Source organism: Hypanus sabinus, chromosome 23, assembly GCF_030144855.1.
Source record: "Hypanus sabinus isolate sHypSab1 chromosome 23, sHypSab1.hap1, whole genome shotgun sequence".
In the NCBI taxonomy this organism is placed as follows: Eukaryota; Metazoa; Chordata; class Chondrichthyes; order Myliobatiformes; family Dasyatidae; genus Hypanus; species Hypanus sabinus.
In genome coordinates this window covers 53356249-53369048 of record NC_082728.1, presented here as the reverse complement: position 1 = coordinate 53369048, position 12800 = coordinate 53356249, and the positions used below count along the sequence as shown (strand labels likewise).

The window sequence follows — 12800 nt, the reverse complement described above, 5'->3', positions numbered from 1 at the left end:
GAGTGCCTCCGAGATGGATTCCTAGAACAGCTTGTACTGGAGTTTACCAGGGAGAAGGCAATTCTAGATTTAGTGTTGTGAAATGAACTGGATTTGATCAGGGACCTCGAGTTAAAGGAACCATTAGGAGGTAGTGACCATAATATGATATGTTTTAACCTACAACTTGAGAAGGAGAAGAGAAAATCGGATGTGACAGTATTTTGTGATCCTTTGCACTGGAGGCTCCATACCAGGCTGTGAGGTAACCAGTCAGAATGCTCCCAACTGTACATACAGCATAAAACAATAGAGCACAGTACAAGCCTTTTGGCCCAAAATGTTGTGCTGACCTTTAAAACTAGAGAAATTTGTAAGAGTCATTAATGGCTTTCTGAACATCCTCAAATTCCTAATGAAGTATAGCCTCTGGCGTTCCTTCTCCATGACTGTAACGACTCTGAGTTCAGCCCCACTGGTCCTCACCAACCACAGCATCCTTCTTGCTAGTCTCAGTCGCCAGTGTTCAGCCCATAACCCTCCAAGTTCTTCCCCTTCTTAATGACTGCAAATACATCCTGCCTAGATACATATGCACAAGACCTGAGAATTCACTACTTATTACCCACATTTATTTCCCGGGTAGGGCCGCCTCCCAGGCGGAAACACCAGAGGCCTGGGCACGAGCGGACCCCTAGGCAGGTGCGGGGCACTATCCCAGGGTTCGGGCAGAAGAGAAGGACGGGGCAGAACCTCTGCCAGGCAGCAGCGGGTCGGCCGGACCTGCCCGACGGAGGCAAGGGATAGGAATGGGCAGAACCACCGCCGGGCAGCGGCAGGTCAGCCGGACCTACCCGACAGAGGCAAGGGATGGGAACAGGCAGAACCACCGTCGGGCAGCGGCAGATTGGCCGGACCTGCCCGACGGAGGCAAGGGGTAAGAACAGGCATAGGTCTGGGGTGACCAACACAACAGTCATGATAATGGGAAAATCGGAAACGGCAGGCAGACAGTGCGACCGTGCGAACAAAACAAACGAGCGGAGAAGCGGGACCAGCGCATGGGAAGAAAGGTGGGGGAGCGGACCAACCTGGTAGTACTGGCACGAGGCAGAGAAGCATGATGAAGAGAAGATCTGAGCCTGGGCGGAATCACAGAATGCAAGCAGAGTTCGGAAACGGGGAACAGAACAAAACGACCACCCGCCTGGTCCCAGTCCCAAGGCCCCTTATAAACACCTGCAGCTCAATGAGTTACAGGTGTGCCTCCTTGAACCAGGAGGGTCCTAACTAGATCACGGGTGACAGGAGGGACAACTGCAGGACCCAGAGTCCGGAGCCCCCGGACCGGATCAAAACCCAGAACGCAGTTCCGGACTGGACCCTGACAGGTTATCAAAGGCTGTGATGACTTTTCTGCAGCAATGCTCCTGTGCCTGGACTACTCTAACTGTAGAGAAACATGTTGTTAACACAGTAGATCATGAGTCACAAAGCAATCCATGAACAACCATGAAACAACTTTGCCAAGCCTCCAGGAATCTTGCATAATTAGTTTATCCTTAACCTGACTATGGTGCCCACTAGTCATTCAGACCACAACCCATGGAGGCCAACACTTCAGCTGGATTTAAAGCAGAGATTGATAGGTTTTTAATTGGAAAAGGGGTTAGCAGCTTGAAGAGAAGGTGGGAGAATAAGGTTTTTTTTAAAAATTAGCCATGATTGATTTGAAGAAACAATGTGCTTCTTTCCACCTAAGACCTTGCAACTTGTTGAGTTAAAGCCTAGGTTTCCTGCTTGATATTGCCAGCAATGAATGACTTACTTATTTATTACTTTTTCATAGTAGTTCAGTGCATAGAGACCTTTAGCCCATAGCATCTGCACTGACCATCAAGCATTTACTTAGATTAATCCTACAATAATCCTTTTTTTTATTCAGTCCACATTCTCACATCCACAAAAGAGCAATTAACTGTGGCCAATTAATCTTCTGACCCAAATGGCTTTGGAATGCATGAAAAAATCCTACGTGTTCACAAGGAGAACATGTAACCCCATATAGTCAGCACTGGAGCTCAAGACTGATGTTGGGTAACTGGAGCAGTATGGAGGTTACATCAGTGTGTCCCTTAGGTTCTCTGCCATTAATAAGTTCAGGATACATTGAGGGTAACACCACAGGAACCACCCTCCCCAGTTCAAAGAGCCACAGTAGCTGGAACCAGTCCATTGGAACAATGTCAAAGTACTAACATCTAATGGTGCCTCTTCCAAAATCTGAGTATCTCTTGGGTCTGTGACATTATTCTGCCGTGGTACAAGAGGACGAAAGATGCAGCACGCTGTGAATATGCTGATGTAAATAAAGTAGATGGAAGCAAGAATTCGGAAATAATACTTTCCATATTTGTTCCACTTGAAGTGAATCAGTGTTTTGATTGCAGGGATGTTGAAAATCCTCAAGGCCTGTAAGAAACAAGGAAAAGTAGAAACATATATCCATAAATGACTTGGGCAAAAATGTAGGTCGACTGTCTAGTAATTTTTCAGACGACACAAAAACTGTTGGATATTGTTGGAGTTATGGATACTGAGGAAGGTTGGCCCTTCCAACCTGAGATATGGCCCTTGTGGCTAAAGGGATCAGGGGGTATGGAGAGAAAGCAGGTACAGGCTTCTGAGTTGGATGATCAGCCATGATCATACTGAATGGCAGTGCAGGCTCGAAGGGCCGAATGGCCTACTCCTGCACCTATTTTCTATGTTTCTGTTTGTTACAGCATGATATGGAGCAGTTGGAAATGTGGCAAGGGAAATAGCAGTTGTAGTTTAAGCTGGAGATATGTGAGGTGTTGTACTTTGTAGAGGTCAAATGTAGGAAAAAAGTATGTAGTAAATGGCAGCACCCTTAAGCGCAATGATATACAGTAAAAAAAAAGATTCCTGACATTGCAAGTTTTTGCTCTATGAAAGTGGCAACATAAGTAGGGAGCAAGATGAGAAAGGCATATGGCCTGCTTGCCTTCATTGGTCATGGTGCTGAATATATAAGTCAGGAAATCATGTTGCCAGCGTATAAAACTTTTGATAGGTCACAATCAGAATATTGTGTCCAAATCAGGTCACTGCATTATAGAATGGGTTTGCAGAGGGTACAAAAGTGATTCATCAGGATGTAGCCTGGATTAGAAAGTGTTAGCTATAAGGAGGTCCAATCAGCATTAGGAGCAGAGCACTTTAAAGAGTTTACTCACAGGTCGGCAAAGCTAATATAAAAGGAGAGCATCGTGGGCATTTGTATGTTCCAGAGGTCCAATCAGCATCGAGAGCAGAGCACTGCAAATTAAGTAAGAGTACAGAAGGGGCAAGCAGGGTGGACATTGTTGTGAGCAAGCCGGCGGTGAGAGTAGGAGCGTCAGGTTTGACTCAAGTGGCTTTGACAAGAAGAGGCTGAGGCCAAAGAAACAGGTTAGAAGGGTTAGTTTTTCCTTTCGTTATTGATGATTTGATCTTGGTTGCCCATTGTACAGTGCAGGCAGGATTGCAGATATGGCAATGTAATGCTCCTCTGTAGGATGTGGGAATTCATGGAACTTGATTGTCTCCCTGATGACTACATCTGCGTGATGCAGCCAACTCCAGCTCATGAAAGACTGCATTAAGGAGCTGGAGCTAGAGTTGGATGAACTTAGGATCATCCAGGAGGCAGAGCAATTGATAGACATGACTTTTGAGCAGGTGGTTACACCCAGAGTGCAGAATTAGAGGAGTAGATGAATGAACACCGAGAGAGATATAGGGAGAAGGAAGTCGGTGCAGGGTCCCCTTGTGGCCATTCCCCTCAGCAACAGGTAGAGCCCTTTGGATACTGCTGAGGAGGATGACCTATCTGGGCATGGGAGCAGCAGCCAGACTAATAGCACTGTGGTCAGTTCTGAGCCACAGAAGGGTAGGGTGAAGTCACGCTTAGCAATAGGCCTAGGGGGCTCGGTAGTTAGGGGGACAGATAGGAGATTCTATGGCAGCAAAAGAGATAGCAGGATAGTGTGTTGCCTCCCAGGCGCTAGGGTCCAGGATGTCTCTGAGTGATCGCAGAATATTCTTGAAGGGGAGGGTAAGCAGCCAGAGGTTGTGATACATTTTGGTACCAATGACATAGGCAGGAGAGGGATAGGGGTCCTGCGCAGTAAGTATAGGGAGTTAGGAAAGAAGCTGAAGACCAGGACCTCCAAGGTGGCAATCTTTGGATTACTCCCAGTGCCATGAGCTAGGGAAGGTCAGAACAGGAAGAGAGCACAGATGAATGAGTGGCTGAGGAGAGGGAAGGGGGCAGGGTTTCAAGTTCTTGAATTAATGAAACCTTTTCTGAGGAAGGGGTGACCTATACAAGTGGAACAGGTTGCAACTGAACTGGAGGGGAACCAATATCCTAGGTGGGAGGTTTGCTAATGCAGTTTGGGAGGGTTGAAACTAGATTTGCAGGAAGGTGGGAACCAAAGTGAAGAGGCAAAGGATGGGGTAGTTGGCACACAAGTAGTGACAGTTTATGAGGAAGATGATAAAACAAAGTAGCACTCAGCCAGATGGTTTGAGATATGACTATTTTAATGCAAAAAGTATCATAAGCAAGGTGGATGAACTTAGAGCATAGATCACTATGTAGAACTATGATGTTGTGGCCATTACAGAAGACTTGAATGACTCAGGGGCAGGAATAGCTGCTGAATGTGCCAGGCTTTAGATGTTTCAAAAAGGAGGGATGGTACTGCTGATCAGGGATAGTTTCATAGCTGCAGAAAAGGAGGAAGTCACTGAGGGATTGTCTACAGAATCATTGTGGGTGGAAGTCAGAAACAGGTAGGGGGCAATAACTCTACTAGGTGTTTTTATAGACCCCCCAGTACTAACAGAGACATCGAGGAGTAGATAGGGAGGCAGATGCTAGAACGGTGCAATTATTTATTGCGATGGGAAATTTTAATTTTCCTATTATTGACTGGCACCTCCTTAGAGGGGTTTTTTAGATGGGGTGGTTTGTTAGAAGTATTCAGGAAGGTTTCCTGATGCAATATGTAGTTAAGTCAACTAGGGGAGAGGCTGTACTTGATTTGGTATTGGGAAATGAACCTGGTCAGGTGTCAGATCTCTCGGTGGGAGAGCATTTTGGAGGTAGTGATCACAACTCTATCTTCTTTACCATAGAACTGGAGAGGTATGGAAGCAGACAATTTGGGAAAACATTTAATTGGGGTAGGGAGAAATATGACACCATTAGGCAGGAGCTTGGGAATATAAATTGAGAGCAGATGTTCTCAGGGCAATGCAAGGCAGAAATGTGGTAAATGTTCAGAGAACAGTTCCATGGAGTTCGACAACGGTATGTTCCATTGAGGCAGGAAAAGGATGGTAGAGTTAAAGAACCATGGTGTACAATGTATGTAGAAAATCTAGTTAAGAAGAGAAAAGCTTATGAAAAGTTCAAGAAACTTGGTACTTTTGGAAGTCTTGAAAATTATAAAGTTGCTAGGAAAGAGTTTAAGAATGAAATTTGGAGAGCTAGAAGGGGCCATGAGAAGGCCTTGGTAAGCAGGATTAAGAAAAACCCTAAGGCATTCTACAAGTATGTGACGAGCAAGAGGATGAGTATTGTGAGAACAGGACCAATCAGGTGCAATAGTGGAAACGTGTGTCTGAGTGAAGCTTAGGAGGACAATGGTGCCTAATTGCGACTCCTTTGCTTGCATCTTCGGAAACAGCTCTATTTCCATCTTTAGTATCTCTATTTTACCCTTTCAGAGTTCTTTTGAAGACCCTGACCAGGAGTTACATGCTGACTTCGGTTCATTGAGGGAATGGGACCACTCTTGGGGTCTCACGACTGGCTGCTATTTGAGATGCCAAGGACGCGGACTAGAAGACTACCACACCTTCAGGGTTCCAGGATTTCATGGTTCTGGAGGCGGACGGACTCTAGGTCAGTGCCACCGCAGGAAATTGGTGTGTCATGGAGACAGAGACCGAAAGCACTGCTGGCTGCTGGCTGTATACTCAGAGACCTGAGTTCTTTTGGCACAGAGCTCAGAAAAAATGACACAACAGACTTTTAACATCATAAATCAGTGAGTTGTTTGTTATGTCTCCCCTCTCACTGTGAAATGGGGACACCTCTTTTTCCCTTATGAGGGAGAGAGAGAGCCTGTGGTATGCCGAATTACTAGGTGAACAAGTAGTCTTTGGGGTACTGCAAGTCTGCGTCGTTACTGATGCTTGAGTACTCAGTGGGAGACACCGATGCTTTTTTTTTGCTGGTGGGGGAGGGGGAGAATTGCTTTGCTGCTGCTTATGTGTGGGAGGGGGGAGCTGGGGTGCTTTGGGGTTCTAACATTTAACTGTCATTTGTTCTTTGGGACACTCTGTTTTCATGGATGGTTGTGAAGAAAAAGCATTTCAGGATGTATATTATATACATTTCTCTGACATTAAATGTACCTTTGAAACACTTGAAACCTTTGGAGTCAGAGGAGGTAATGGAGGTACGTAATGAATACTTTGCTTCAGTATTCACCAGGGTAAAGGATCTTGGCAGTTGTGGGGATGACTTACAGCAGACTGAAATACTTGAGTGTATAGACATTAAGTAAGAGGATGTGCTGAGGCTTTTAAAAGCGATTGTTAGATAAGTTGCCAGGACCGGATGAGGTATATATACCCCAGGCTACTGTGAAGTGAAGGAGGAGATTGCTGAGCCTCAGGCAATGATCTTTGCATCATCAGTAAGGACGGAAGAAGTACCAGAGGATTGGATTGTTGCAAAAGTTGTTCCCTTGTTCAAGAAAGGGAGTAAACATAACCCAGGAAATTATAGACCAGTGAACCTTACTTCAGTGAGATCTTGGGGTTTGTGTTCATAGGACACTCAAAGCTGCTGCGCAGGTTGACAGTGCTGTTAAGAAGGCGTATGGTGTGGGGACCTTCATCAACCATGGGATTGAGTTCAAGAGCCATGAGGTAATGCTACAGCTATATAAGACCTTAGTTAGACCTCACTTGAAGTACTGTGTTCAGTTATGGTCAGCTCATTACAGGAGGGATGTGGATACTGTAGAGAGAGTGCAGAGGAGATTTACAAGGACGTTGCCTTGAATGGAGGGCGTATCTTATGAGAATAGGTTGAGTGAACTTGGCCTTTTCTTCTTGGAGCGACAGACGAGGAGAGGTGACCTGATAGAGGTGTATAAGATGATGAGAGGTATTGATCATGTGGATAGTCAGAGGCTTTTTCCCAGGGCTGAAATGGCTAGCATGAGACGGCATAGTTTTACGGTGCTTGGAAATAGGTACGAGGGAATGTCAGAGGTAAGTTTATCACACAGAGAGTGGTGGGTGTGTGGAGTGTACCACCAGCGATGGTGGTAGAGGTGGATACAATATGGTCTTTTAAGAGACTCTTGGATAGGTATATGGAGCTTAGAAAAATAGAGGGCTATGAGGTAAGGAAATTCTAGGCAGTTTTTAGAGTAGGTTACATGGTTGGCACAATATTGTGGGCCGAAGGGCCTGTAATTGCTGTAAATTTCTATGTTTCTTTGTTTCTCAGGAGAGGTTGGACAAAAGTAAGTTCTCTGCAGTGTAGAAGGCTGAGGGACAACCTGATAGAAGTACTGTATATAAAATTATGAGAGAAATTTGATACATTGTCAAATTCTTTACCCCAGGATGAAAATGTCAAATACTAAAGAGCATAGTTTTAAGGCAGGATGGGAATTTTCTAAAAGAAATCTGAGTGGCAAGTTTTTTTTTTACACACAGACAACAGTAGGTTCCCAGAACATACTGTTGGGAAAGGGGCATTTAGACACATGAATGGCAGTGGGGGTGGCTAAGGAATGGAGGAATATACACCACATACAGGCAGATGTGCAGTTTACATTGGCATCATGACAAATATCATGGTCCAAGTGGGCCTTTTTCTGTTGTACTACATTTCAAAGACTCAGCAATTAACACTTATTCAGCCGCCTTCAATGTTTGGTTCTGTCCAGAACTCAATATCTCACCTCATCTTCTCTATTGCACAGGATCAGTTCGAGGACTGAGTGGTCATCGTCCCAGGAGTCAATGCCAGAGAGGTTACAGAAAGTGCCAGAGATCGACTTGAAAAAGCATTGAACGTGACACTCTCTCTTTTTCATTAAATATTGAAACAGCTGCAAAACATAAAATAAATCCCGCATTAGATCTGGTTTTGAGAATGGCTGTATGGTTTTCTGCTCTACGTGATGTGGCTCTGGTGTGGCTCATGTCTATTGTACTCCAGACATGAAGAGTGGATTTAACAAGGTGGTTCAGATTATGAGATGTTCTCTCAGTAGTTTCTCTTGAAGAGAGGAAGAGCAGTTGAAAGAGCCAGGTAGAAACCATGATAGACAGTTAAATAAAGAAACAGGCAAACTAAATAGATATTTCACAGTGTAATGATCACTGAAGCTTTGCTTCTCACATACACTCGGAAATACAGCATGACAAACAACTCATCCATAGCTCAGTCCTGTTAACAGCTCTGAACTGAAAATCAAAAATCTGCAGACACCCATTCAAACAGCCACTGAGCGTGGGGCATCCCGATTCTGTACCTTTGTAGCCCAGCATCAAAGAAGGAGCTTTCAAGAAGGAGCTAGATAGATATCTGATGGATAGGAGAATCAAGGGACATGGGGACAAGGCAGGGACTGGGTATTGATAGTGAATGATCAGCCATGATCTCAGAATGGTGGTGCAGACTCGAGGGGCCGAATGGTCTATTTCTGCACCTATTGTCTATTGTCATCAGAGGGCAATAAATGAAAATCCATGTAAATTGGTTCTCATTATCACTACTCATTACAATACTGTGGAAGTCTGATTACCATACTGAAGGATTTTGTGTATCTTCTAACTTAGTCAGCTTGTGGACATCAGTAAAAGTAGAACGTATTAGTAACCCAGCAACAACCTGTACATCATTAGTTTCTTCAATGATCCCACTCAATGGGACTGTCTTTGCTTGGTTTCAGCCTTATGCATCCAGTTCTTCCACTTACACTGCTCTCCTATAACCTAATCTTGATCCCTCTCAATCAGCTTTGGGATGCTGCTTGACAATATCATCTAAAGAAAAGAAGCATTGATGAGACAAACTCTAATGCTTTATTGTTTCTCCCAATCTCTCCACTTTCACTGCAATGCCAGGCTGTACAGTTGATAACTAATCTGTGAATGGACATCTATTTAAATATTGGAGCTAACCTCACCAATCCTAATCATTGATCCAATTCCTATTCAATTTCAAACCCTCCTTAAATATCATCTGAACCTAAACCAGACCTTCACAATTTTGGCATCCCTTATGACCTGAAAACTGAACTTTTAACCCATAATCTTCTCCAGTACAAGAATGACCGACATTCTCCTCCACAATCCCTGTTCCTACTGTATTCTACTTACTGGTAAATCTTCATTCTTGACTCTGAACCTCTGAACTTCATCATTCCAGTCTTCTCATTGACCAGTCTCCCAATTGCCCCAAACTTCAAATCATTCAAAACTCAGCTGCCACCATCCAAGTTCACTCAGCAAGTTTCCCATCTCAGCTGACAATCACTTTGTTGCCCAATGCATACATGCAAATTACTCAAATTCACTTAAATCTCTTCAATGAAGACTCCCTGTTGATATACATTCTCTTGTCCTACGGCAACCGTGTCTCACACTTGGCAAGAAGCCTTCACACCGCACCGCATTTTAAACATCTTCATTATGAAGCACATGTAGAGACAGCTTGTAGGGAGTTTGTGAGGAAGGATAGACAGATGTTAGAGCAAAGATGCATTCAGCCTGATGATTTGAGATGTGCCATTTTCATTGCAAGGAGTATCATAAACAAGGCAGATGAACTTACAGCATGAATCAATACATAAAACTGTGATGTTGTGGCCATTACAGAGACTTGGGTGTCTCAGGATCAGGAATGGCTGCTGAGTGTGCCAGGCTTTAGATGTTTCAAAAAGAACAGAGGAAGAGGCAAAAGAGATGGGGGCACGGCATTGCTAATTAGGGATAATGTCACGACTGCAGCAAAGGAGGAAGACATGGAGGGATGGTCTATTGAGTCAGTGTGGGTGGAGGTCAGAAACAGGAAAAGGACAATAACTTGACCAGGTGTTCTTTATAGACCCCCCAATAGTAAGTAACAGGGATATCGAGGAGCAGATGGGGAGGTAGATTCTGGAACAGTGAATAGGGTTGTTGTGATGAGAGATTTTAACCTTCCTAATATTGATTGGCATCTCCTTAGAGCAAAGGGTTTAGATGGGATCAGGATGCTGCCCGACCCGCTGAATTCCTCCAGCTTATTGTACAGGTTGCTTTGAACCCAGCATCTGCAGTGTAGGTTGTGTTTAATATCCTGAAGGTTTGCTAAGGCTATTGGGGAGAGTTTAAACTAGAATTGTTGGGGATGGGATCTGAACTGAAGTGACAGAGGAAAAGGAGGTTGGCTCACAAATAGAAAAAGCTTGGAGACAGTGAGAAAGGGAGGATAGGCAGGTGATAGAGAAGGGACGCTGTCAGACCAATGGTTTGAGATGTGTCTATTTTAATGCAAGGAGTATTATGAATAAAGCGGATGTGCTTAGACTATGCATCAGCACTTGGAGCTATGATGTTGTGGCCATTACAAAGACTTGGATGGTGCAGGGGCTGGAATGTCTACTTCATGTGCCAGGCTTTAGATGTTTCAGAAAGGATAGGGAACATCAAGGAGCAGGTAGGGAGACAGATTCTGGAAAGGAGTAATAATAACAGGGTTTTTGTGGTGGGAGATTTTAATTTCCCAAATATCGATTGGCATCTCCCTAGAGTGAAGGGTTTAGATGGGGTAGAGTTTGTTAGGTGTGTTCAGGAAGGTTTCTCGACACAATACATAGATAAGCCTACAAGAGGAGAGATTGTACTTGATCTGGTATTGGAAAATGAACCTGTTCAGGTGTCAAATCTCTCAGTAGGAGAGTATTTTGGAGATAGTGATCACAATTCAACTTCCGGGTTCAAAATGCGCGTTGTTTTACGTCTGCAGACTAAAATTGCACTGAGGGACTATCATAGTAACAACTGTACAAATACCTCCTACTCTTGTCCTGCGTGAATTGAAGCTCAACCAGTCCAAACATGGAATAAAAAGCAAACTGCACCAGAGAGGGATAGGAACAGACAAGTTACAAAAACGTTTAATTGGAGTAAGGGGAAATATGAGGCTACCAGGCAGGAACTTGGAAGCATAAATTGGAAACAAATGTCCTCAGGGAAACATACAGAAGAAATGTGGCAAATGTTCAGGGGATATTTGTGTGGGGTTCTGAGTAGGTACGTTCCAATGAAACATGGAAGGGATGATAGGGTACAGGAACTGTGGTGTACAAAGGCTGTTGTAAATCTATTCAAGAAGAAAAGAAGAGCTTACGAAAGGTTCAGAAAAATTAGGTAATGATAGGACTCTAGGAGATTATAAGGCTAGCTGGAAGGATCTTAAGAATGAAATTAGGAGAGCCAGAAGGGACCATAAGAAGGCCTTGGCGGACAGGATGAAGGAAAACCACAAGACATTCTACAAGTATGTGAAGAGCAAGAGGATAAGACATGAGAGAATAGGACCAATCAAGTGTGACAGTGGAAAAGTGGGTATGGAACCGAAAGAAAGAGCAGAGGTACTAAACCCATCTCAGTTACTCAGACCACATCTCTGTTATGCTAATCCCAGCATACAGACTGTTTGTCATGTGCTCCAGACCAGTTCAAAAGCAGGTGAAAAGCTGGCCAGCAGGAGCCATCTCTGCTGTTCAAGACTGCTTTGAGAACACTGACTGGCACATGTTCAGGGAAGCTGCAAACAATGGCGAATCTACCAACTTAGAGGAGTACACGGCATCAGTGACTAGCTACATCAGCAAGTGCATCGATGATGCCACTGTGTCCAAGACCATCACTACACGTGCTAACCAGAAGCCATGGATGACCGTGGAGGTGCGTGCGCTGCTGAGGAACCATGACTCCACCTTCCGAGTAAGCGACAAGGCAGCCCTAACAACAATGAGGGCCAAACTGTCCCGGGCCATCAGAGAGGTAAAGCATGCACACACCCAGTGAAACCACAGTCACTTCCAGGACAGCAGCAACATGCAGCGCATGTGGAAGGGCATCCAGGACATCACCAATTACAGGACAACATCACCTGACTGTGCAGGTGATGCCTCACTCCCAGGTGCACTGAATAACTTCTACGTTCATTTTGAGGTGGCAAATGATGTGGCGGCGAGGAAGTCCACCCCTCCTCCAAAGGACCAGGTGCTGTGTCTCACCGTGGCTGATGTGAGAAGAACCCTGTGCAGGGTCAACCTACGGAAGGCTACTGGACCAGACAATATTTCTGACAGAGTGCTTAGAGGATGTGCAGACGAGTTAGCAGATGTTCTCACTGACATCTTCAACATCTCCCTGAGCAGCGCCATCGTTCCAACGTGCTTCAAGGCCACCACCATCGTCCCCGTGCCGAAGAAGTCTTCAGTGTCCTGCCTTAATGACTACCGTCTCGTTGCACTCACATCCATCATCATGAAGTGTTTCGAGAGGCTCGTCATGAGACACATCAAGTCCCTGCTGCCCTCCTCACTGGACCCCCTGCAGTTCACGTATCATCCCAACCGTTCAACAGAGACGCCATTGCCATCACCCTCTACTTGGCCCTAACCCACCTGGTCAAAAAAGGCACATACATTCGGATG

General features: G+C 44.9%; 1 protein-coding gene across 1 annotated transcript in view; it reads right to left on the bottom strand.

Annotated features, from left to right (window-relative positions):
• Nucleotides 1–12800, bottom strand: part of LOC132380197 (transient receptor potential cation channel subfamily V member 6-like) — a 102399-nt gene that overhangs the window by 46098 nt on the left and 43501 nt on the right. The window contains exons 7-8 of the mRNA XM_059948885.1: nucleotides 8043–8192; nucleotides 2239–2451 (exon numbers count right to left, since the gene is read on the bottom strand). Coding sequence (XP_059804868.1) covers nucleotides 2239–2451; nucleotides 8043–8192 — 363 coding nt within the window. The remainder of the gene's footprint in view (nucleotides 1–2238; nucleotides 2452–8042; nucleotides 8193–12800) is intronic.